General features: G+C 34.2%; 1 protein-coding gene across 1 annotated transcript; it reads right to left on the bottom strand.

Annotated features, from left to right (window-relative positions):
* Positions 1-971: 971 nt before the first annotated feature.
* On the bottom strand, positions 972-25,755 carry LOC141833538 (uncharacterized). Its single transcript, XM_074721013.1, has 8 exons — positions 25,131-25,755; positions 24,709-24,754; positions 23,484-23,533; positions 23,337-23,378; positions 22,159-22,272; positions 19,279-19,357; positions 1,288-1,359; positions 972-1,191 (listed from the first exon to the last, which is right to left on the bottom strand). Exons 1-8 carry the CDS (start codon positions 25,676-25,678, stop codon positions 1,144-1,146), a joined length of 999 nt encoding a protein of 332 aa, XP_074577114.1. The 5' UTR covers positions 25,679-25,755; the 3' UTR covers positions 972-1,143.
* Positions 25,756-27,698: the final 1,943 nt, after the last annotated feature.

Genomic DNA, 27,698 nt, shown 5'->3' with positions numbered 1-27,698 from the left:
AAATCTCTTTAACTCTAGCGGATACGTGATGAAGTAATTGGCCTGCGTTGTAGATGAAAGGATGATCAGACGTCGATGGTGGATGGATCATGGGCACAACCGACGATGATCGAAGGAAACTGATCGAAATTGGGATGATGGAGGATGATGATCGGAGCTTCTGATTAGGGGTGCCCGAAATGGGGATGGGTTTGGAGAGTTTTTTCGGGTATGGGTTCGGGTTCGGGGTTTTTTTCGGGTATGAGTTCGGGTTCGGGGCGGGTATGGGAATACTATCCCCATCCCCGAATCCGCCCCGATTCTTTAAAAAACACTTGTTGTTTCGGGTCGGGGTTCGGGTTCGCGGATGGGGAATTTGTGGTCTCCAATGATCTTGAGGCTTGTTTCACAAAACACTTGTTGTTGTTTCTTGAGAGTCGGGGATGGGAGCGGGGATGGGGATTTAATCCCCGCGGATTCGGGGATGGGGATTCCCCGAACCCACGGATTCGGGGATGGGGTCGGGGATGGGGGCGGAGATAGGGGGCGGGGATGGGAATGACAAACCCGCCCCCGCCCCGCCCCATTGCCACCCTTACTTCTGATGGAGGAAGAGATGATGATGGGTGAAACAGAAAAATCCCACCTTTGTAGATGATCCAGGATAAGCTCTAGTGATGATCGAAAGAGAAGATGGATGGCACTTGCTCTATTCTCACACCTTTTAAAACGCGATCCCAAACATTGTAGCATTTTCAACTTAATCTCAACCACTTGATCAAATTTGCATCAACGATGATAATAAACCTAGATCTGATCCAACGCTAAACTTGATCTAAATCCGATCCAAATGCTCAGATCTAGATTCACGGTCATGATCTATTTTCTATTGACTTGGATGGATCAAATTTTTGATAGATGACTCCTAGTGTTTCAAGCAATCATTCGCGTCATCTGATCAGAATGAATTGGATCAAAGTTTTAAAATGCAATGAAAAGTTCCAACAGCATACCATCATATGCAACACACATAAATCTGCAGTATCACACGAAAATAGGAAAACTCAAAAGGATATCAACATTCTTAAGTTTTACGTAGAATTCTTTTTGCTTTCCAAAACATGATTTTTGTTGTCGTCGTTGTTGCTGTCCCAAAACATGACCTTACATTGCAACATCAGGATCCAATCTTCTCTGAATAGCAGCTGCAGCCTGGAACAATTAGATTAAAATTGAATTTTAAAAAATTACTATTCGGTGTAGGTGTTCAAATATTTGAACGGTCACATGCAGGAAAAAAAAACTCACCTCATAATTACCCAACTTATACTGATACATCATTTCTTCCTTTAGGCGAGATTGCTCCTTCATTGCTTGAGCCTAAAAAATAATTAGAAATAAAATCTCAGGAATATCACCAAAATTTCTCAGTAGCTTAGGTTTAAGAAATTGTTTGCATTTGAAATGAATTTTATGTCCAGTTCTTGGCTAGGCACCTGGTAAATCATCATAGATGTCCATGAAGATGGATAGCATTGATCAGCAGAGGGAAAATATTATTATCTATTTTCTAAGAGGCTATTAACACTACTCTCCAATAAACCTATATAAAAAAAATGATAATCCCAGCTATGGTAGGTTTCCCATGACTACCAGGGTAAATCGGGAAGCGCATACAGCGGCCAATCCAGATGTCCAGCATCCTTTGATTGCGTTCCCCATTTGGAGTTATTTATGGCAATGTTGTTCTAGTTATTGTTATATTGTAATTGTTGTTGTTATATATTATTATTTATTTTTCACTAATAATGAAATATTATACCCATTATTAATGTGATACAATATCATTTAGTAATTATTGATATAATTTATTAATTTGAGTATCAATAAATATTCAATACTTTATTAACAATAAGATTTCATAATAATAATATAGATGCAGTTTGAAATTAGGATATAAGTTCAAAAATGTAAATTAAAGGTTTTAAATTAGGAAATTTAAATCTCCAAACAGCCTGCTATCAACATCTTCAACTCTCAAGTTGTGACAATACTTCCAGTAGACTTTTAACTACCTCAGCGAGCCTAGAATATTCCCTCCAATAGTACTCATAAATAACTCTTTAACCCCAACTACACCTAATTTCCTTAACACGAGGCAATGATTGGAAGCGATTGTCTGCAGATGTAAAACATGAATGGATTCATAAAACCTCAGCCAGCTACCATTAGCATAGAACCTGTCAAGTCTACCCAAAAATGTCCTTAACCCTTCTATTGTTAACCAAGTGAACCTTGGCCCAACAAACCCCAACCCTTTCTAGTCAGCCTCAGCACAAAGCTTAAAAAACCAGAAACAAATCTGTTAAAATAAAAGGTATTTACCACCTCTCTTATTATTCTATAAACACAGCTGTTGTCCCAATCAATCAACCATGGAACACCGTCAAGTTTAAGATGCTTTAAAAATCGCAGTCTATCCTTATACACCAGTGTTTGCATCAGTGCAGAAATATAATGCCTGCCTTGAAACACAATATTAAAGGCTACCTCCCCTTGCAGAAGAATAGAAGAATCCAACCAGCCACCAAATGTGGAACCCAATCTCCACTAGTCACTACCCAGCTCCCTTAGCCAACTCTTCCACAGAACAATCATTAAAATGAGTCTCCTCAACTACTACTAAGCAACACTTGTTTCTAAACATCTGAAAGAGGAAGTTTGAGCTAGCCTTTCTGTCCATCCCCCCTTGTGTTCCAGAATAAGGATTTCATTGAAAATGAACATTATAAAAATAAAATTTTAGTTACAATTAATATTAAATAATTATCACTAGAATGTATTTTTTGTCTACTTTTGAAAAATTTGTGAATATAATTATCACATGTGAAGAAAAATTGTCACAAGATTTGTAACTATTGACAAAAGTAGATTTTGTTTTTGGTCTAGATAGTAAATTAACAAAAAGTTACACTAATGTTACATTTAATGAGGGATCCAATAATTCTATCATAAGTTGTCGCTAATGCAACATTTAATGACTAATCCAATTTTGATATTATTATTAATAGTTTTAATCATAGTTTAAAATTTCGAGTCATATCGGAGTTTCAATTTATGATCGGAACAATATAGTTTCGATATCATATTGTGTCGTGCTAATATAGTTTTGATACTTTTTTAAATATAAAATATATTAATTAAAAATATTATTATAATATTTGATATTATAAATGCTTACTATTAGATTAAACTAATATTTTAAAAATTAAGATTGAGTAAAAGTCAATTTAGGATTAATTAAAATCTAGACATAATGATTAAGATTAAGTAGATTTAAATTAAATTAAATTTATTTAAATCAATTTAAGGAGGAAATTTTTTTCCATGTATTTAAGGAGAAAAGGAATAAAGAAAAAAATAATTTTTTCCATGGGTTTAAGGATGAAAAGAATAAAAAAATAAATTAAAATATGGGGAGAAAGGAGAAAGAATTAACCATTAAAAAATAAAAAAGAAAAAAATTGACAATTAAAAAATGAAAAAAAAACTCAGTGGCCTCGCGCAACCGCCGCGGTCTCACACGAGACCTCTGCGCGACCGTGAGTCCTTGCGTGGGGCCTCCATGTAGTCGTGGACCACGAGTCACGAGGGCCTCGCGTGGAGCTTCGCGTGGGCGTGCTAGTGTCGGTGGCATGCCAATCGATGGACGGAACAATAAATTACGCCCATTAAGGCATGAAATTTTAAACATTGGTTTTAACTACGAGTGCCAAGATTTAATATTAGTTTTAATATATGTTGTGCTTGTACAATTTCAATACTTATTTAATTGAATTATTAATGATTATTTGACTTAGTATAAGTTATATCTTTTAATTTTTTATTGAAATTAATTGTTTACTTAATAATAAATTAGATTGTTAATACATGTTTGTTCTTTTGTTTATATTTGTAAATTAACTTAATCAACTCCGTCTTCAAAGTCAAAACAACTTGCATCCAGATCAAGTTTTCTAAACTTTAATCACATTTAACGTATATACTACTTCCGTTTAGTAATGATTTACACTTATAATTTATTTAACTTTGGCAAGTAAAACACTAGAATGAGTAATTAGGAAATAAAACCTTCTCTATTCCTCTATAAATTAGGGAATGATTTGTTGGTGCAATCAACCGCTAGTCATGGTTTGCCAACTTGGTCAAAGTTTGATCGTGGTCTAAGGTTTTCATGTTTGAACAATATATTAAGTTGTAGTAGATGATGTCAAATAGATCAAGGTTGACTACATATTTGATAGTCAAAGAAATCCAAATGGGTCAAAGATAATCGAATGTGTGGCAAGTATAAAAGTCCTAGGCAAGTGTGGAAATCCTAGAAGAGTGAACTCTAAGCAAATGAGGAAGTCCTATAAGAGTGAACTCTAGATAGGTGTAAATATTCTAGAGGAACGAAGTATATGCAAGTGAGGAAATCCTGAAGGAGTGAACTTTTAAGCAAGCATGGAAGTTTCAGAGCAATGAAGTCTAGATAAGTGAGGAAGTAAACTTTAGACAAGTGGAAGTCCTAGTGATAAGACTAAGCAATAGGTGAACTTATAGAGACGAGGAGTTTCTTAGCACGAAAAATCTTAGTTTGTTGAAATACCAAGCAAGGTTAAAGTCCAAACAATATGTTTGAAGTTAAAAAATTATATATTTGAGCAATAAATTATCAAGCTCAATCGGTAGAAAGCAAGCCTCTTATGCAAGAGGTCACAAGTTTGAACCTCACTGTACGAAAATTAAGATAAATATAATTTGCCTGGAATTACAATTGTAGTCAACCAAAATGATTAGTTAACCAAAAGCGATAATTTAGTGGCTAAAATTGCAAGAGAAGGTTAGTAGAGCTTGAATTTCATCTCATCTAGTCGACCATAATTGACATTTTGGTCAACCAAAAGGAGCAATTTAGTTGGCCAATTTGGTCATGAATTTTATCCAATCTAGTAGACCAAATATGGTAAGTTAGTCAACCAAAAGTGATAATCTGGTCAACCAAAATGGCAACAGAAGAACAGATCTTGAATTTACAACAAAATAGGTCCAGATCCGTACGAGGCAGTTTGCATGGATGATTTTGGTCAATTAGGAAGCAAGTTAGTCAACTAGAAACATAGAGGCTTTATATAAGCCAATTTCTTGGAGATTTCAACATAATTGATCGTTTTCGATTTCACAGAGTGTTGCTGCATTCGAGGACCTACTTAAACAAATCTATAATAATTTATAAAAAAAAAGTGATCTATGATGATTTTTTATAACATTTTTTATTATCGCATTATAATTTATTATTTGGTTATTTTTATTATACTTTGTGTGTTTATATGAACTATATGAGATTTCTCCGCATCTGGAAGGTGTTAGAAAGAAGAAAAGATATTAATGTTATCGAAGTTGACCCACCAAAGGGTCATAGGTCGTGGAGTAGAAATTGAGATGTGAACCGCACAAAATGGTTTCCTTTCTATATACTTGTACTTTTCTATTTTGTTCCATTTATTTTTCTAATTCCAATGTATACTAACAATTTTATAGAAAAGCAAACGATTGATGGAATGATCACAAAGATCTACATGCTTTTCTATTCACCCCTCCCCCCCCCCCCCCCCCCCCCCCCCCTCTAGTTGCCCTACATGATTTTTTAAATTTAAACACTCGAAAGACTTTTATGGCTTTAATATAACTGTGTTTGGAATTTATTTACAAACAAACTTTAACATTAACTATCTTTTTGTTTGTTATATTTTCTTTGATAAAAATAACCTATATAAAACACTTAATTCAATGAAATAATTAAAAATACTATCTTTAATTTTAATTTGATTTTATTTCATTCATGTAACTACAATTATCATAATGGATGAACAAGAGATATAAAAAAATTTAAATTTTAGAATATAAATATTAAATTTTAAACTTAAATTAGATATTTGATCTTGTAATTAAATCTATTTAATTTTATAAGTATATAATTTCTAAAATATGAAATTCAACTCAATCTAATTTGAACTTTTTGAATTTAAGATTTTTTTCAATAAAATTAAATTTGAAAATGAGAATATTTTATACCTCCAAATTTAAGCCCATAGAATTCTTTGAAAAAACAATATAACTATTTAATGCACACCTATCTATTGCAATCTTCATATATATTAAATGACATTAATAAAAAATAGTATAAATAAATAAATAAATTATTTTTTACTTAAAAAATTTTTGAAATTAAAGTTTCATGTAAAACTATAGTTGTTTCTTAATGCTCGAACCATAGTTGAGAGAAGACACATAGGAGGAGAAAAGTTTGAGACGATCTCATTGAAACCTAATTTTCCAATCACTTATTTGGCAATTTTCTAATGTCATAAAAGTTAAAACACGAAAAAAAATATCTTTGTCAATGTTAGATAACAACTTTTATCCTATTTAATTTTTTGTTATATTTTAAATATAACTTTTTAATTTCTATTATACTAATTATGTTAAACTAATATTTTGAGTTTTAAGATCAAGTGAAATCCGAAGTAGGGTTAGATGGAACTCAAGTGAACATGGTATATAAGGCTGGATTTGAATCAATTAAAGTTGAACCAAGTTTTTATATACCATCACCAACTTCAATTGTATTTAATTAAATGAAAATTGTTTTTGCAAAAGTTAACAATTATTATTTAATTACTCCTTTTCTCTTGCCACTTTGTTAAGTTTTCTCGATTCCTCTCCTGCAACACTCAACACATGCACGCCACCCACCTATGCCTCCTGTCGCAGCATGCTCGTCGCCACCTACCCATCATCCCTCTATTTCCTATTTTGTCTCCAGTAATCTCTCCTTTGTTTGGTATGTCGAATCTGATGTCATACTAATCGACGAGAAGAATAACAAATTCTCCCCATGTCAATTGGTGCAGTTCGATACTATATGCCATGCTAATAACTAAATTATTATTACTTTTAGTATCAAATTTTAATTACATTTTTTATTAATATACACTTTTTTAGTAGCGAGTCTTTTTAATGTGAAGCACTTCCTTAAAGCCCACGTCAATTGCTTCACCACAAACAGGCTAGTGAATTTCCTTCTCTTCGCTCTGTATTACCTTGAGGGAAGCAAGGACCTTTATTTATCCTGTTTTTAGGCACATCCCCGTCTACTACTTTGATTGTCCATTGACAATTCAAATTCACCATCCCCTCATCTTCATGATTCGAGTCCACAAATGATTTTACTATACTCTGTTGATAGCATCACACTTTGCCAACCACTGCCTCCACATTGTGCACATAGTTGCCTAAGTCAGGCACAGCATGAAAGGCCACAGGATCAAAACCTCAAGATTCCCCCCTCCTCGGTAATCTCTTTAAGAATCTGCATAACCTGAACATACTCATTGATAATACTGAGCTATAACAACAACAACCAAACTTTATCACATTAGGTGAGGCCGGCACTGACAATACTGAGCTACCTAGTTGAAACCCCCTCATCTGCCCCACAGTGTACATCAGCAGCTTGCTTCTTCCTTCCTACCTCCAAGAACATGGATCCACGACCAAATCCAACTCTTCAGTCTTGCCCCAGTTCTTCACCTCCATCATAGCATCTCCTTCAAAACCCAGCTGAAACATTACCCAGCAGAAAACACGAGAATAAGAAGTTTTGCTTCTTCCAGGAATAGTCACCTCGTCTATGCCCCACCCTCCCACAGTAATAACAAAAGTTAGGCTAGTTTTCATAGGCAATAGATTGAAAGAACTTCCCTCTAGCCTCTACTTGAAGACCTGCAGCAGAGGCTTCTCAAGATTCACAAGTATACACTAACTAGCAAACTTTATCTCTCGGTCCCAAAACAATAACGAGATCAATTCTTACCAGATTACCCACAACAACTCCAATTAATGAAAGAACATCCTTATCAACAAGATATCGGATCGTTGGGATGGCAACCAGAGATGCACACGGGATTTAAAATTTTTATCTCCATGATTTCGCCAACTTATAAATTAGAACAACTAAGATATACTTCAACTTTGAAATAAATCATTCCTCATTGTGAAAAACTCCTGTCCAAGTGTTTGGCCTCTAACCTATCCACACAGTTAGTCCTCACAGCACAATGGAATGAGGTTCGCAGCAGCACCAAATGGATGCTAGGATTTCTATAGAATTGTTGCATTGAAATACCAAGCCTCATATTTCTAAAGATCAGTTTCCTATTAAAGCCTATACAACAACTACAATCAAACCTTTATCCCCCAAGTGGGGTTGGCTATATGAATTCTCCTACACCATTAGACACGAATCTAAATTGAATTTTGGTACAATACAAGGTAACAGCTATGATGATAAATGAGACTCAATGCTAAATATTCTGTTTCATGATGGTTGATGGTTAACGTAGAGCAAACTGATCATAACATAATGTAGTTATTCTTTATGAAACATATACCATGATACGCAAGAACTGAGAAAAATAAGAAATGCAAAATTTTAAAGTGGCCAACGATTTCAGCAAAAGTAATTTCAAAGTTACTGAGCTTCAATAATTGGTAGAATTTTTCCTGTAAATTTACAGGTCTACCTTGTCCTGAATCTGGATTCATGTTGTACTGGAACCCAATTTGTCTTGTTGGTTTTTCTTTAAAATAGGAATTGGAATTGGATCACAAATCTTGTATTAGATTGGTACAGACTTGTTATTTACACATATAATAAAGCTTAGACCAAATCCACAGGCTTGTGCCAGATTTCAGCAAGTGAAGGGATTGTGATCTACAATGTGGTGGAAGACGAGGTAAGCAGGTAGCATGGGACAACATGAGTGGTCGAGGCAAGGCTGACAGTGGCTAGCAAGCAAGGCTCGTAGCCTACGCTGTCTGGAAACGGCGTTTAGACTGCCGTCCCCGTTTCCGAAACGCTGGGAAACGTTTCCACTTACAAGAAACGGCCAATGGAGGCCGAAGCGGCGTCGGGGCCAAGCGGCGCGACCGCAGAGCGGGCGCTGGCAGCGCTAAAGCTCCTCTGCACGGTCCCGGACGGCGTCGCGGAGGTGCAGAGCCACCCCGCGACAGCACCAGCGCTAGCCGGAGCAGTAGAAAAGATGACAGGGAGGGGGCGGGAGTACGCCATCGGGGTGATGGCGGCGATATACGGCGGTGCGGAGGCGGGATCAGCACCGACGGAGGCGGGAAGAGCGGTGGTAGCGGCGATGCAGGGGGATTGCAATGCTCGGGCACGGCGGAAGGGGGCGTAGCTGCTGCGCACGCTGCATGAGAGCGGACGGCTGGTGGAACGGTGGGTGCGACGAAGAAGACGAAGGGGGTTCTTGTACGTTTCCAAAATCTGGAAACTTCATTATTGTCGTTTCCCCGTTTCCGTTTCCGCGTTTCCCATTTCTCGTCTCCAAGTTTCCAGACAGCATAGCTCGTAGCCATAAGTAGGCAAGGAAAGATGGAGGAGATGATCATTGTTGCAGTTGTCAGTGGTGTTATATTTGAGAGGTGTTCTAAGGCAATCACCTTACGATTGTACTATTTATTGAATAAATAAAAATTCACTACTTAAGTGCATATTTTTCATGTGTTTGATTGGATCTTAAACTTATTTACTGAATGTCCGCGATACGATTCATAGCATAAGAGAATTTATGATTGGATCACAACTAGTGAGTATCTCTATATGTGCAATTATGAATGTATCAAAATTATCCCTAGTCGATGAATTGATGAACGTAGACGTCATCAATGCTGTTGAGACTAGCACGTTTTAAACTCCTTGGTTTGCCAAGCAACTGTTCTCACTGACGGAAGACATTGGATGTTAAGAGTTAAACGTGGATGTTAGTTAAAGATAACTAGTTCATTGGAGTGACCTGTCATAAGACTTCATATGGTTCTATGTCAATGAAAATGTCAGTGCAGCTTAAGTGCGAGTTTCCTTTGACTTGCGGTATTCAAGTCACCTTGGTCATGGAGACTTATACTTTAACATCTTAAGCAAACATCTCCAAGAAGATATGGGCTTGGGATGATTGGGTATAAGTCGAAGTACCCGAAGGTGTTTGAATATCCTACAAAGGATTCATAGCTCTTTGTAAAAAGAGACATATACCCTGCGGCCGCTTGTTAGGATTATTACTAAAAGTCTTTAACCAAAGCATCACATGTCAAGAGTATGACACTCTTGGACACATGTACGAGTAACTTGAATCCACAGGACAAGAAAGCAAACTTGGGCTAGATGTGACATAGTCAGCCTAGCAAGGACTAACACATATAGACCATGTTCTGAACTAAGCGAGTATAAGACGGTGAAAAGAACGAGGCACGTTTCATTATAGCTGCTGAAGGGTTTAGAAATAGTCCTGAAATCAATCGTTGATTTTTCGATCAATTGGGGATCATGATGTCACTCATGATCGTTTCGCAATTAATGATTAATTATGGACGACCAATATAACCGAAAACCTATTGGGTCACACGCACTATAAATTTCTCTGAAAAACTTAAAATAAATTTAAGAATTTGATTCTCAATTCGAGAGAAAGAAAGTTTAATTAGACCAGAAAAAGGGCAGAATGATGGACTTCGTCTTACGAAGACAAAATGAACCAAATTGGTTTGGTTTATGATAAAAGATATTTTGGCAAATTAGAAGTGATGAGGGGCTTCGTCTTGTAAAGACGAAATGAACAAAACTAGTTTGGATCAAATCGGAGGTGGTTTAGTTATTGAACCAAACGATTTAGTTTTAAACTAACTTGGTTTGGTTTGAACCGAACTCAAGTTAATCGGTATATGGATTCTGGTTGGGGTTTTAGATTGGACCCAAAATCCAATAAAATGTATAAGATATGATATCGAAAAGGAATGAACGATTGACATTAAACCCTAATGGTTAAGATCAATTACAACCATTCAAACCTTAAAACCTATTAAATCCGATTTGCTACAATACCGATCTAGTTTGCTATAGTGACCGGACCAATTCGCTACAATAAACCCTAAACCTAAACCCAGTCCGGTTCTTTCCCTTCTTCCTTCGGTTCACTGTGCTCGACCACATGCCCGCACGCGAGATTTCTTCTCGCGGTGCAATTCTGCCAAAACGGACGCCATCGCAATCTTCTGGCGATCCCGCGTCCGGCGGCGAGAAAATCACGATGGTCGCGATTTAAGGAGGGCCAGGCATCAAGGAAGAGCACAACACCCCGAAGCCCTAGTGGTATATGGAGGAAGGAAAACATTGAGGAGAGTAGATGTCAAATCAAGTCAATAAGTCCAAGCCCAAAAATATTTAAAAATTAAAATAAATGAATAATTTAAAAACCAAAAAAATATTTTTAAAATCAGAAAAAATTAAAATCATAAAATAGGGAAAAAATAAAAAATAAAAACATAACATTAAAAATATAAAGATGTAAAAAATAAGATCCATAAAAAATGATTACTTCCAACTAAAGAAGAATCCTCACTTTAGTCTAAGAATGTTTCATTGGAAGATACACAACTATATGATAAGCATAAATATTCTTTCATCTTTTACTAAATAATATTATTTGTTCTATTTTTAAAAATAGACTTTCGATTTTTTTCATTATTTTTTCAAACTAGGATCGGCACACCAATCACGCCCAGCATAGCCCAGGTTCAAGTTGACATAGCATGTGAATTGAGCCACTACCGTGCTCAAACTAACCCACAAACCAAGCTAGGCCCACTATGACTTGTTAAGAAATGGATCAAACACAACATGACATGGCTCATTAATAAATGGCATGTCAAGCACAATGCAAACCAATTCAAGTCGAGTCAAATGGCGAGTGACATGGCTAGTTAGATGCCTCTAGGGAGAGAAGATCTAGAGGAAGGCATTAATGAGTGGTTCACTTGTGGCCACAACAATGAAGGGAGCAAGGAGTATTGCAACCTAGTAATAGGCGAGCTTCTAGCAAATATCGTTGCTCATAGGAAGTGAAAAAAGGGTGGCCCTAGGGTTACTTAATGACTAGATCTTGTAGAAGGGAGATCAAGGTCTTGCGTTAGGAGGGAAGCAACAATTACAAATTGGTTATGTTGTTGGATTTTCACATGATTGCAACATGCAAAGGAAAAGTCACTTGTCCATCATGATTGCTTTCTCCGAAGGTGGTTGTAGAAAGTGAATAAAGACAAGATTAGGGTCGTATGTACCCCCCACAAAGTGTTCCTCCCCCAACTAGCAAAAAGTGAGAAAGTGAATAAAGACAAATTTAGGTTGCATGTACCCCACACAAAGTGTTCCTCCCTCAACTAACAGTGGTGCGGCAAGGAGAGCAATATTGCAGAAGGGGAACAATAGGAGATAGTCCATGTAATTGGAGGAAGAGGTGTAGGAAGACAAATTTGTTAGAGATGGAGGTGATGAACAATCGAAGATGACATGAAGGGCAATAGATGAATCAACATAAGGGAAAGTGACGGATCAAATACCCAATCAAGAATTGCAAGCATGGATCAAAAGGTAGTTGTGCCAAGCAAACATAAGGTGTCATTCATAACAATCAGAGTGTGAGGGGCATCTAATAGTCCACTTTCATTCACAAACTATATGGAGGATATCATATCCTTGATTTCCATTAACATGTTACCCATCGTACTAATAAAAAAAGAAGCTTCTCTCTCTTGTCACTTTTTTTTTTTTGCCTCATTGAAACCAACAAAGCCCATTGTATTTCTCATCAATTTCCCTCTCACAAAACATAACGTAACAAGAGAATGAAAAAAAAAAGTCAACCAAGGTTGGGATCTTTATAGAAAATTATAAAAATGCACTATCAAAACCCTTTCAAGTAAGTAGATCAATGAGATTAGAATTGATGAAAAAAATTAAAATAAAAAAAATAAAAGAACAAATAAATTGATGTTATCATAAATATAAAAAAACTATATTATATAATCAAATATTACAACATAATACATAATTGAAAAATAATCTTATTTGTAAACTTGATGATGTAACTATTGTTTATATGAATACAAACGAAAATATATTTCATGATATTATTATTTGTGAATTATTCAAGTCATTAATTATCTTATTATTATTTATAACTATTCAACACTAATGATGATATTATGATTTAGAATAGTAATCAAACATTAATAATATAAGTATTTTATAATATTACTACTATTATCAAATGTTTATTGCCCACTACAACAAATCATAAAATTAAATTTAGTACGTTTTAATAGTAATAATAGTAATATATTCATTATATAATACCTTTTAGCAAAAGAATATATTCAAGGATTGAGAGAGATGTCTTACATAGAATACATACAGGATGGTTGAAATGAAGAAGAGCATCAGATGTCCCATGTGATCGTAAAATACCTCTAAAACTTAAAAGAAAAATTCTATAAAACGATGGTTAAACCTGCTATGTTATATAGAGTTAAATATTAGATGATGACTCAAGCATATGAGCAGAAGATAAAAGTTACAAAGATGATAATGTTAAAGGTAGATGTGCGGCCATATGAGGACGAACAGGATAAGAAATGAGAATATTAGAAAGAGTTGGGATTATATCTATTGAGGGAAAACTCTAGGAGACACATTTAAGATGGTATAGACATATACTTAAACGACCAATAAATGTTCAAATTAAGCGATATGAAACTATGACAAATGTACACATCAAACGAGAAAGAGAAAAATCAAAAAAGACTTGATTAACAACAATAAAATAAGATAAAATTTATTTAAATATAAATGATAATATAGTAGATGATAGAATCTAATGGCATAAAAGAATTCATATAGCCGACCCCGCCTAATGGGATAAGGTTTTGATTATTGTAATGGTAATATATTCATTACCTATTACTTAATAATTAATACATTATCGTCCCATTGGTCATTACCTTATTATTTATTAACAATTATACTTATTGCCTATTCAATATAATTTACAACCTTATATAATCTATGTTATTACAAGGATGTACAAGCTAAAAAATGAAAATATTAGAGAAAAATTTATCAAGATTGCATCTATTGAGAGAAAACTCTAAGAGACAAGTTTAAAATAATACGGACATGCACTTAGACAACCAATAAATATTTTAGTTAAGTGATGTAAAACTATAATAAATGTGCATATTTAGCGATATGAAACTATGATAAATGTGCATATCGAACAAGAAAAAGGAAGACCAAAAAAGACTTGATTAGTAACAATAAAATAAGATGGAAATTTATTTAAATATAAATGATGATATAGTAGGAGATAAAGCCCAATGGCATACAAGGATCCATATAACTGACCTCACTTAGTGGAATAAGACATAGTTGTTGTTATTGTATACAATCTATATTATGAAATTCACCAAGAAATAAATTTTTTTTACTTTGATAAGAAAAATAAAGACAACTTGGTGCGCAAAGCTCTTACCAATGTGAGGTCCCGAGGAAAGATCGGACCACATTTTGGTCTATTATATGTAATCTTACCTTACATTACAATAAGCTATATCCGCAACTTGAACCCATAACCACCAAGTAAAACGAACAATTTTACCGTTGCACTAAGGCTCCCTTTCCTTTTACTTTAATGAGAATAAAAAATAAATTTTATTATTTAACTCCAATCAACTCCTCATCATCCCTCGTCATGAAGGGGATCTTTTTCTTCCTCCTAGACATGAATGGGTACATTAACAAAATTGTTAGCTTCTTCTCAAACACTTTGGAGTTTCATAAAGTAATGGCACCATAGTTAAATGAAGAAATCCTATCCTTATATAGTTCTTCTCTTTGTTGCATATCTCTTTGATTTATTCTCTGCAACTGCTGTCAACTAAAACAAGATATGAAGGAGAACTCTTATTTATCACTTGATTTGAGTGGTTAACAACAAAATCAAACTAATTCTATCTTTTTTTTTAGTTTTTTTATGATATTCAAGAACATGGCCAAGATATCACCCAAAATTAAATTAGCAACTATTAATCATGATCCAACTTGGTTGACTCATCAAAACAAGGTTGCCAACCATTGTCCAAAAGCTCATAGTGTGAAAATCAAATTGTTTATCAAAATTAAAACACGACAATTATTTGAATTATTGTATTATAACCTCTTTTAAAAAAAATAGTTTATTTTGTTGAGTAGTTTATTATTAATATCAGTTAATTTTTCTCAAATAAAATACACTTCACCTACCCAAGTTCAAAAAATCTATGTCATAATAAAATTCTTGTCAAATAGCTCTAATTACACTCACTAATCGTCAATTTCTACATCTAAGATGATGAAAGGAACCAATAACCATTATTTAAAGAGATAGAGATACTAGGTCTATAGAAACTTAAAATCAATTTTAATAATCTATAGCCGGTATTTAATGAATTGATAAAGCAAAATGATACATACAAATTACTCAAATAATATCCACCCATCTAGAATATCATGAAACATCAATGTTCATCCTCAACTAGTGGTATTAAAGAAGTTGAATTGTGCACAACTTGACCTACACTATACTTAGTATGATGTTAACCAAACAAGCTCAACACACAAGATATGCTTGGCCAGAAACCTTAGTGACATTGGGATAACACTTGGGTCATATACAAGGCACATCCGAAGCCCAAGTCAAGGCCATTTCTCCCTTTGTGCATGAATTCCTCAAATGCCCTATTTTTTATTAAAAAATAAATAATAAGGATAATTTAGACTTTCCCTTTACAAATCAAAGAATAAATATTTATATATAATTAAATATCCTATAGGTACCCCTCCATCTCAAGCATCCAAATGCAAATCCAATTCCTTATTTTCTATCACATCTCTATATTATTTCTCATCATTTTCTCTCATGTTTGCCTTCTTAATTCCTCATCTTCTTCAACTATAATCTAACAATGATGAAGGATCATAGTGGATGGAGCCTTAAGATTACATCATGGCATGTTTTGTGTTGGTGCAACAAGTTTTAATGTTTAGACAAAAGCTTAAGTTAAGATGTATTGACTATCAATGAAGTGTCTCAAGTGTACAAGCACAAGACACTTGACATAAATATTGTAGGTGCAATAATGGAGGTGGTGACAAGTAAAGGTTGATTGGATGTTTGGCAAAAGAGGAAGACCCATAAGCAAGACTTCTTAGCAAAGTCCTAGAGAAAGATATACTTTAGACTCTTAATGGAATTTATTTATGCAAAGATAAGTATGAGAATATATATAATTATTGGCTAATCAAAGGTTAGATTAGGCTCGGACTATTACCTTAGAAGTGGCTTAGTTAGTATTTAATGTGTTTTTCAATCGACTGATGTTCGAGTAGACTAAGGAGTTGACTCATACCATGCAGTGTATTTTGAGTCAACTAAAGACAGTTGTTTGTTATATAATCACCTTATATAACAATTGAATGGTTACAAAGGAACAAAGCATTACAACAGCAATCCAGAAGCTACAATGTAACAAAGCTCAATCGACTGATGAGATCAAAAAATGGACTAAAGTGACCGGTAAAGTAGTTGTGCAATAAAGATCAATCGACTAGAAGCACAACATAATCAATTGAAACACAACAGAACAAAATATCTTAAAGGCTGAGTGAAGACTTGGTCGAAGGCTATAAATAGGAACTTGAAGATTAGGAATTGTAAGATTCAAAGTGTTGGTCCTATGTTAAATTCCCTTGTATCCACCTTATTTTGTTACTCTCATTGTAAATTTTTGTTTAAGTCCTTTCTCTTGTAAAGAAGGCTATTGTAATAGATTTCTCTACCTCCAAAAGAGTTTCAAGGAGAAGAAAATTAATCATAGACCATGAAGTAGGAATTGGAGCTATCAAACCATGTAAATCATGGGATTTGAGTTGTTCTTTTTATTATTTTGGTTATTTACATTTCTACTTATTTTTGCTTGTGAGACCATAACAAGTATGTAGATTAATAGAGGAAGAGATACCAAAGAAGATTTAGTCAGCAATGATAAAACAGAATAAAATTTATTTAAATATAAATGAAGATATAATAAAGGATTGAATCAATGGCATAGGAAGGTCCATATAGTCAACTCTACTTAATTGGATAAAGACTTGATTGTTATTGTTATTTACATGTCAACTTGTGTTTTGGTTTCTATTCTTGTCTTTTGTCACTGCGAACTAATTATTGTAGAAGCTTTAAAAGAGGCTATTCAACCCCCAGCCCTCTAGCCACCTTTCGTCCTTTAGCTTTGATCCTAAATTTTCAAGGGCGATATATCTAAGCCCTAAATTCAGCACACCTTTTACCTACAACCAACTAAATCTACTGACCACATTCAAGGGTCTATCTTTTTGTGAAATGTCAAGGCTATTAAATCGACTATCAATCATCCCCCCTAGTTTAACATTAGATTCTAAAGATCATGGACATCTATAACAACAAAAATAGCATTTTGTCGGCATTTAGAAATGTTGAACACACTAAAATAAGGAGAATGTGTACATTAATTATTGCATTCATATTAATGTGTATCTTCTTAACATTGAATGGCACTCTTAAATCATATAAATCAAAATTAAGAAAATACTTTCTATATTAAAATATTTCCTTTAGTTGGGCTAGGCTAAATGACCAAATCGAGCCTAGCATGGGCTAAGATATGCTATCAAAAGTACCAGTCATGCTTAACATGGATACAACCCATTGACAACTCCATCATAATCCACATTAACAACATCTCATGTTTTGGAAAGATGGAGGCTTGTTTCTTGAATACAAGCATGAATACAAAGGGCATCTCGTTAACATGTTAGAGTTGAAGCCCTACTTTTAAAAATTAGATCAAAATATATTCCTTATTGATTAGCGATAAATGATCCTTTTGACTATTATCAGATGGTTGACCATTGACGAGCACAAAATGAAGTTTGTTGGAGCTTCTAAAAAATAAACAATATTCAAGTCAACTTAGAATGATTAGTGAAACCATCTACCAAACATTGTTTGTGATGAGACTTCGAATAATTTATTTCAACATCTATAGATTAATAAACCCTCTAAAGTAGTCCTCATTAAGTACAATGCAATACCAAAATCAATTGAAAGAATTGCTTGTAAAATGCGATGCTATGGAAGAACCTAGGCTGACCCTTAATAAGTTCATATTAAAGAGGGTTTTTGTACTTAAATTCAATTAAAGAGGTTCATCATAAAATAGAAATAGAGAAATTTCTTAGATTCTTTGCATTCAACCAACACTATTGTTGAACAACCTCTTCAAAAAGATAATTGGCACTGCTTGTCAAGAATGCCACCAAATGGCTAGATACTTGATTTCATGCTAAAACAACGCTATAAGGGAGAGAAAAAGTATTCATAACTTCTATTCTTAATTGAGACCATAATATTTAATGTTACCATTACCAGATTAAGAACTGCATAGCATCAAAAAGCCCACATTCACTCTTAGCCACAAAATTTGAACATGAAAAGATTGTGAGAATCTAGAGGATTAGTAAGAGGTTAACCATATAGATAAACTCTTAGAAAAAAAGATGAAGAAAAGGAAGAAATCAAGACACTTGATGTGATGTATTGCATCTAGATAACACATGGAAGCAGTATGTTTCAAACATTCGTGAGATGTGAGGATAAAAGCTGCAGGGTCTTCATAAATTTTGGAAGTTGCATGAGTATATAATCTCCAACTACATAATGACTAGAGTATGACTCACAGCCAAACTCCATCCTCAACCAAACATTATCGAAAATCTTGCACCAAACACAGAGGTGTTCAATACCCATTCTTGATAGGAGACTAACCATAAGCTATGGTGTGATGTCTTTTCATTCCCTAATTGGTCAATCATGATTGTGTGAACACTCTGACCTATTAATAGACAGGAGAAACTACATTTTCAAATAGAGCAGGAAGAGTATCATACTTAATCCTGCAAAATCAAAACAAACTGAGAATATGCCCAGATCACAGGCATAAATAATAACTCAACAATCCATTAATCCCCACAGGATCTTTCCTAACTTTTAGACGTTGCTTGTGATGCAGCAAATATAGTGGAAAAGGGCATTTGGTTACATTCTTTAATGTAAAAGAGAACAAACATCCCTTAGTGTCAACGTTGTGGTGGAATCAAAAGAAACTGATATGCACATGATATCAAAAGAAGCAAAATTAACTGCATGTAGAGGTCAAAGGGCCAAATTTTGTTACAGAAAAAAGGAAAGCAATAGAAAATTTTCTAACCATTCCACCCTGCATTGAACGTTTTAAAGCTTCCACTTGTTCTTCCTTTTGTCTTTCACGCTCCCTTAGTAATTCAATTCTGCATGAACAACATTTTGGAGAGTTGGTAGAACTTGACAAATAAGCTTCTTTACCACAATTGTAGGACCATCAACAGTTTAATCCTCATATATGAATCAGAAAAGAAACCCCTTGAGGATGATGCAAAATGTACTAAATTCAGAATGCTACATGAACATTGGAACAAAAACTTTTGGGGAAAAAAACACTTCAGAAACAAATGACCTTAACAACAAAGCAATAACCAGACACGTCTCTTTTTCATTAACAAATGAAATTTATGCCTAAGATGTTCCAGGAAACAGTGAAACAAATTAAACTCTAAATTTGCAGCTAAAAATAGAGAGAAAATCTTTAAAATGACAGAATCTGTTATGTCATTACATCCTTTAGAAGTATAGTTAATGAAACGAAGAAGCATGGTTTTAATGAGATCCTAATGATCAACACAGCCAAAATGTATCACTTTGATACTTGACCTAAACAAATATTGCGCCTGCACAGGTGAATATCACAATGTCACTCATGCCAACATGATTTGGATAGTACAACTGAGACATATCTTAACTAGTACCATACAAAACCAAGACAAAAGATTCTCTTCCCAGAATCATCTTGCAATATCCCTTCCTATGAACCAAGACAAGAAGTTCTTTTCTCATGACCCATCCTTTGATTAACCTATCAATCACAAGGAGATAAAACATTTTTAAAATAGGACAATGAGAAGAGATGCACTAGCCGAAACACCAACAGTAGAAAAGACACCAGAGCACGGTTTGAAATCTCAAATTGTGTTAGGCGAAATGATTGAAACATATGGTTCCAGTGAATCGTCGATACTTGATACCAATCAGCACTAAGATTCAAAATCTTTAACCGTGTCATAGTTTCAGTCTTTGAAAGGAAAAATACTAATCCAGTATCATGTCGATGCTATGATGCATGGTGTTAGTGACAAATTATAGATTGGAGGAAGGAGATATTGTCTATGTGGAGTTGTATCGAATTTCAATAATTTATCAAAATGATATGTTTCAATCATTTCAACCGGCATAGTACAACATTCAAAACCATGTTAGGCACAAACAATGTCTTTCCTTTTTCAACTCCAATCCCTAGCACCATGTATCGAAACATCGGCACGATATCGAAATAGTATCATTCCCATTAATGATCAAAATTTTAACACAGCTCGAGATTTTGAACCTTGCACCAAAGTCAAAGAAATTGTATCGTATATATATTACGCACATATAACCATATTATTAAACTCAAACCAGATCAACCCAATTGGTTAATTGGATCAAACATGCAATTTAATCAATAAAAAACCAATTCAACTGGCCAATTTTTATCAACTCAAAAAAACTGGCCCAATTTTGTTGTTAGACCCAAAACCCTAATAAGCCCCAGATGCAATATCCTCCACAATGTGGCATCCTCATTTCCTCTTCCTTGCTCTTTCCCTGCTAGTTCTAAACACTGACAACGTCTCGTCTACTCATTTTTCTCTTGTCATTCTTCTCCTGTCATCACCAACACCACATCCAACAGCCATCCACATAAAATCTCTTCTTTCCTCTATCTACTGTTAATTTTGTTTCCTCACGTTATCGCCAATGTTGTCATCCCCAAAAGTTCTAGCAGTTGGCCACTATTGTTTGGTGCCCATAAATCTCCTATCTCATTGTCCATTTCTTGGTGGCTTAGGAGTATAATGGTTGTTGGTGGTCTGGTGGCTGACTACTCTCTTATCCAACCTTATGTTGTCCTATCCAACCTCTAGTTGTTTGTCTTCTTCTTTCCTTTTCTTTAATCATCTCTTCCTTTTCTTTAATCATCTCCTCCAACAAAATGTCATTGCTAAGTTGCTATTAGTGCCAACAACTAACAAATTTTCAAATTCTAACTTTCAACAACTCCAAGCTATAGTGAGGTTCTCTTTCCATCATCCTTTAGGGTTTTTTTTCAATTAATAGTGTATAGTTATTAAATTGTTTAATATCTAATTGTTAGTCATGGCATTTTTTATAGGTATTATTTGAATTGTTTATTTTTAGTTCTGTATTAACATTTATTATTTAAGCACTAAAAATTAGTTATATTTATATTTGTTATGATCAGTTCGATATGCAATTAGGCCAATTAACAATCAGTGACCTAAAGCTTTCCCAGTTTGCTTATCAATGCAGTGTTAATAACTTTGCATATACTTATTCTAATTTGAATTGTGTTAGTTCAAGTCCAATCCAAATGGTTAACCAAAATATATTTACGAAAAAAAAATGTGTTCCCATACAACATGTCCGGGAACAATATTTAATATGAATTTCAAAAAAAATATGAAATTAATCTCCCTAAGATGCTACAAAAACAAATTCCCCACATTCATAACAATCATTTTGACATTAAGGAAGTATAATTGATAAGTTTGTTACATTTTTGCAACTTCTTGCTCCAAAATTATTGTTTCAATTTAATTTTTACAAGTTTAGTGAAAGGGGATTTAAAATTAAAATTCATTTCAGTTGATATGAAAACATATTAAACATGTCAAAGCATGTCAAGTGTCAGCACAATATGGTACCAAAGTGGTACTGTTCTGGTGGGAGATTGAAACCCTAGCACAGACCATACTTTAAACCCTACAAAGTGACTTTTCAGCTTAAATATTTGTAATTGGCATTTACAATCAAGATCAGCAATCAAGAAAAAAAAAATCAACGTTAAGATTGGCTTGGATTATAATAGAGGTGAAAAAAGTGAGATAGTTAATAGCTCACAATCTGATTAAAAACAGAACTATCAAATACAGACCTACGCTGTTCTTCATCATCAAAAACTGAGCGCTCTATTTCTTGAACCTTTTGTGGTCCTTTTTTCATCTCTTTTTCCATCTTACGCCGATGATAGGCATCTAAGTTATAGTATCTGAACAATATAGTAAGAAGAGAAAAAACAATAAATTCATTAGCAAAAGATATCTACCAAATATCAGGCATTTGCAAATAATTATCTATAATTCCACTAGAACAAGCTTAGTCATGTTATAAGGTCTTTGAAACTAGGAGCATATTTTTCAAGGTGATTGATATGCAGTATTAAATGGTAAAACAAGTCATAATTACCAGAGTTGATAAATTATAACTACAATGAAAGAGAGGAGCACAAGTGTTTTACAAGTGTGTACAGTTTGAAAAAAAAAGAATTAAAATTACATTGATGAGTTCAAATGAATTAGGAACGAATGTCATTTGAGTGGATGGCTTTCTCCCAAAGGCTGTAAAGGGTAACCCATATACCCAACATCATAAAAGGTATTTTCTTCCTAATGCACTGTTAAACTGTCATCATAAGACCATCCATAAAGAACCATAGGCAAATAAATAAAGAAAAAAATATGTAGAGTTATCAGAAATCAATTGGAATAGATGATCCTAATGAACATCATATCCTCAAAAGAAGACCTATGATAATCCAATCACAGGATGTCAAACCAAAGACCACCAAAGAATTTATATTTGCCAGACCCCACATGCCTATCTAAGAAAGTAATAGAGAGAATTATAAAATTCTGAGTAAACAGAGCCATAAAATGTGCACTGAGCTTCAGATTCAAAACAAAGATAGAAGCTGAAACACTTGCAAGGCTGGAAGAAGTGTATTCCAGTAGACACCAGAGAATGGTAACTGAGAGCATCCTTCTAAATCATTGTTGGTAGCTTCTCCAAATGAGAACTTTTCCTGTCATCGAGCGAAACCACAATGTATGCAGTTTCTTATTAAACCAACAACACAAACCCATAACTTGAAACATTAACATGAGGATAAAAGGTCAACAAGATGAAAAATCAAGAATGTTGAAGAAATCAATATCAGATATTAATTCATTGGCAACATAAAAGAAAATAATAATAATAACAGAAAGAAATATCCTTAAACAAAGCAGCTTGGAATAAAATTTGAATGCCTATGAGTGTTTAGGTAATCCTTACTTTTTTGATGGAAATGTAGCTGTATTATGGTCCTCCATAAACCTATTAAGAGATGAAAAAACAATATCAAAAACTAAAATCATAGCCAAAAGCACTTTATGCATCTTCTTAAGCATGATGTTTTGGAACACATTGTGCATAACTTACTCCTTGAACATTTGCTTCTCTTCCCGATTAGATAGCATTTCCAGATTAACCTAGAATTCCATAATTATAAACATTAAAATATTAAATAATGGTCAATAAGCACTAGCTTTAGACTACAGTTTGGGACTCGAAATGTAATACAATATAATCCAGAATAATGAACACACTAAGAACTTTGAAAGAAAGATAATGTGCATGTAATTAAAATCTAGATATTGATACATAAAGAATCAACTAGCTTAAACATTTAAAGGACATTAGTTTCCTTCAATTAAATAATCTATTAGATTGACAAGTGTAATTAACACATTAATAGCCATAAACCACAAAATAAAAAAAAATAGTCTGGCGCATGAAGTTCCCGCCAATGCAGGATCCCGGAAAAGGATTTATTGTACACAATCTTACTCTATTTTGCAAGAGGTTGTTTTCGAGACTCGAATCAGTGACCTCTAGGTCACACGACAGCAACTTTACCATTGCGTCAAAGCTCTCCTTCGCCAGAAACCACTAAATGAGGAAAAAATAAACTAACATTATTTTAGAACATAGTTGCTTTTATTTTTTGATAAAAAAGGAGAGAATATTTGATGAAGTATCCTGAAGTTATCAAGAAACTGATTGATTGTTGTCAAATAGAGTAATTAATCAGAGGGAAAATGAAGGTAGACATAATCAAGTACCAACTGATGGGGCTGATGAGCAAAAGAACCTAGAACTAAACTTAATTCAACTGCTCAAAGGTAGGTTTTGTGCATATTAGTCAAACACATTAAAAGCTGCAACACATTTTTCATCAGAGGAACTTCAAAAACAAGATGTGTAAGATCTGCCCTTAACATGAGAAAATATGTCCTCAAACCCTAATGCTGTCATTTAATAACAGTTTAATAGAAGCACCAGGAATGAAATTCAACATTTCACAATTGCTCATAAAATTGAATCCATCTTCTCAGAAGCCACAACAGTCTAAAAATCACTAGAATAGAAACCTAAGGGATAGACATTTGGTAGATGCACTAACCTTCATTTTGAGTTTATGCTCAAGAATATATAACCAAAAACTATAATAAATAAGTTTCCAGCAACTGAAAATACATGACAACTAAACAGTACAATGGTAAAAACAACCAACTTTTAGCAGTGTTATCCCAAAGAAGCCCCACTTACAATGCAAAAAGGTCAAGCTTTTCTATTTACAACATTTCTGTTGGAAAACAAATACCTGTTTCACTTCAGCTAGCCAAGCAGTAAACTCAGGTCGTTTATTCCTGGAATAAAGTTTTAAAAAAAGAATAATTGATCACAGACGAACTAATTGCATCGAAGCAGTAAATGAACTGACACTGTGCATCTTCCCTTCACCCAGTGGAGATCATTGTCTGCCTTCATTTCATTATAATACTAAATCTTTTGAGTTGTGGATGCATGAATGTCATCAAACCATCACACGAAAAGGTACTACAATCATATTCACTAGAATAAACTGACTAGGTAAGCAGTATATCATGTTAATGTAAAACCATATAGGAATTTAGTCGCTGTTAGCTCACGTGGGCAAAAAAATTGCAAAGATCACTGGTGTCACGAACTAAAGGGAAATATTGAATGGATAAAAAGAAGGCAGTGCACTAAGGAAGTACTAACCACATGTCAACTTCTTTGATAATGCCATATTTTCCCCACGAATTTGTTACTGCCCCTGTTTTGACTGACTCCTTCTCCTTTTTCTTATCCTTTCTCTTTTTCCTCTTCTCTTCCTTCTCCATTTTTCTCCTCTTCCTCCTATCCTTCTCCTTTCTTCGCTTGCGCTCCTCGTACTCCCTCTCCTGTCGCTTCCGCTTCTCTCGTCTCCTCCTCCGCCTTGCCGCATCCTCGCTCTTAGATGTCTCCGACTCTGACTGACTTTCGGACTCCTCGGTGTCGTATTCCGAACAGGAATCGGACGAAGCTGAATGCTCGGATTCTCTACCCGAAGAGCGATCCCTCCTTCTGTGCTCTCTCTTCGAGCTATGGTGTCGCCTTCCCTTCCTCTTTGATCGATGGCTCTCCCCATCGGAGCCACTAGAATCATCCTCGCTGCCAGTCTCGTGCTCCTCCTCCTCCTCCTCCTCCTCTTGCCGCTTGGATTTCTTTCGGCGAGCGGCTCGATCTTCCTCTTCCTGAGCAGTGGAACCGTTTCGATGCTTTCTCATTTCTAGGGTTTCTGTTGTTCTACAGCGGGGCGGAGGATCGGCTGGAGCCCAAGAACGAAGGGAAAATACACGTTGAATATCCGACGATGGATTTTAATTTGGGGAGCAAAGGAAGAAGATGGATTTCAAATGTAAGATGCAATTCACTAACCCGTTTACTTCGAGGGGTGAATCATGAAATTTTTTTCTCAATTTACTTTATCAAAAATTTACAGCTGCTGAAGAAAGTTATGCGGATAATTTTGAGAGAAAAATTCATCCCGGCTAAACTGGACGAGAAAAAAACAAATAGAGGACAGAAAAAAATAAAAAAATTATATAAATTTTTTATTACTATAATAAAATTATATTATATATATAATTTTTTTACTATGTGTTTTATCATTTAATTTTTTTCTCTCGTGATTATTATACCGTTATAGTTCTAATCGTCGTCATCTACTTCAGTTTAAATATGTCACCCTAGCGGCTCTATATGGTCGATCCCATGAATATTTATGAGGATATAAATCGAAAAGCTACAGTTGATCATAACGAGGAGAATATTATTTTAGTTTCACCGAGATTCGACCTTTACTTATTTCAACAAGTCTATTCTATCATAACCAACTCAATTATATCCTAGAGACTGATCGACATCAATCATCCTTCGCAAGACATTCCTCCATTGATAAAGTTCGAAAAGTTTCTATAATGATAATAACGCAATCCATCTAAATCCTTCTATTGCATTGTTTGATTTCATAATTTTTTTAATAATTATAATTTTTTAGGGGTTAATTTTTTTTAAATTTTTATGATAATATATTCAAAGCGCATCTTGATGCGAAAGTGAATCATAAAACATAGATTTAAATATAAATTCTTCAATTAAAACAAAAATAGAGTATTTTAGATAACAAATAATTTATTTTTTTATTCTAAAATAAATAATTTAATAAAATAAATAATTTAATAAATTGATCTCCCTTGTCTTGTGAATTAAAGTAAATAAGCACACCAAATACCAAATAAAGGATTCCATTCCTTTTCTTTGAGAATTCTTTTTCACCTTTAATTTGTTTCATTCTTCAACCCACATCTCTTAGCTATAAATTGGTAAATTACCCACACCTCAGTGTTAACTTTTAACAACATCCAAATTAGAAGAAATTTTAGCAGATGTTAAATTTTATCGCACTTTTATTGACATTGTACTATATTAAAAGGTATTTAATTCAATTTTAAATCATATGTAAAAAAATTATGCCAACTTTTATATTGATTTTTAAAAATTAATAAATTTAGCAAAAGTCTATTTCTTTCTATTTATAATTAATCGTAAAAAATATTTTATTTCATTTTGGCACTTTAATTATTTTTTTCTAAATGTAATTGATGCGGATATAAAAAAAATCCATGTAGTAGACCCTTGATTGAGTCAATATAGAAGTCACGTAGGACAAACATATGAAGAGACACAACATGTGAAGGGACATAGCAAGATGTAGCAAGCGAATACCCTTTAATGTATCAGTAGTCTATTCTCCAACAGGTATATCCCTTAGACTTCTTTCTCCAAAAAAATGGTTCATATATAGATAAAAAGAAAGGTTAGACCCCTCATGTGTACAATCAAAAGATCAACATTATAGCCCAAATAGCCACTAACCAGATAAGGACGCCCAGAATATAATATTTCAGCCCCTCCTTTTCTGCATCACAGGTTAGTCCAGAAACAAAGTATAAACAGGAAAGTAATAGTTTTAGCAAAATTTTTTGTATTGACTTTAGGTTTCCAGTGAAACTCTAAGTCAAACCGACGCTTAGTGTTCCCCTTCCCGGAAATGCGTCCTCACCCATTCCACTCTAGAGAAGTCGCCTTTTTCCAACCTGGTTCTTCAGATCCATTGGACTTTTGCTTAGTCTTGATCCTCGACCCCAGGACTTCCACTGCTAGATGTCCAATCCTTCAACCCGCTTAGACTTTCTGCCTAGTGCTCTGATCTGCCAATACTTCCTGCTCAGTCCTCCTGACTAG

This window comes from Curcuma longa, chromosome 8, assembly GCF_044706935.1.
Source record: "Curcuma longa cultivar G26 ecotype Majalengka, Jawa Barat chromosome 8, ITB_CL_G26_1.1, whole genome shotgun sequence".
NCBI classification, from domain to species: domain Eukaryota; kingdom Viridiplantae; phylum Streptophyta; class Magnoliopsida; order Zingiberales; family Zingiberaceae; genus Curcuma; species Curcuma longa.
Note: the sequence above shows the minus strand (reverse complement) of the source record. Positions and strands in the feature narration are given on the sequence as shown.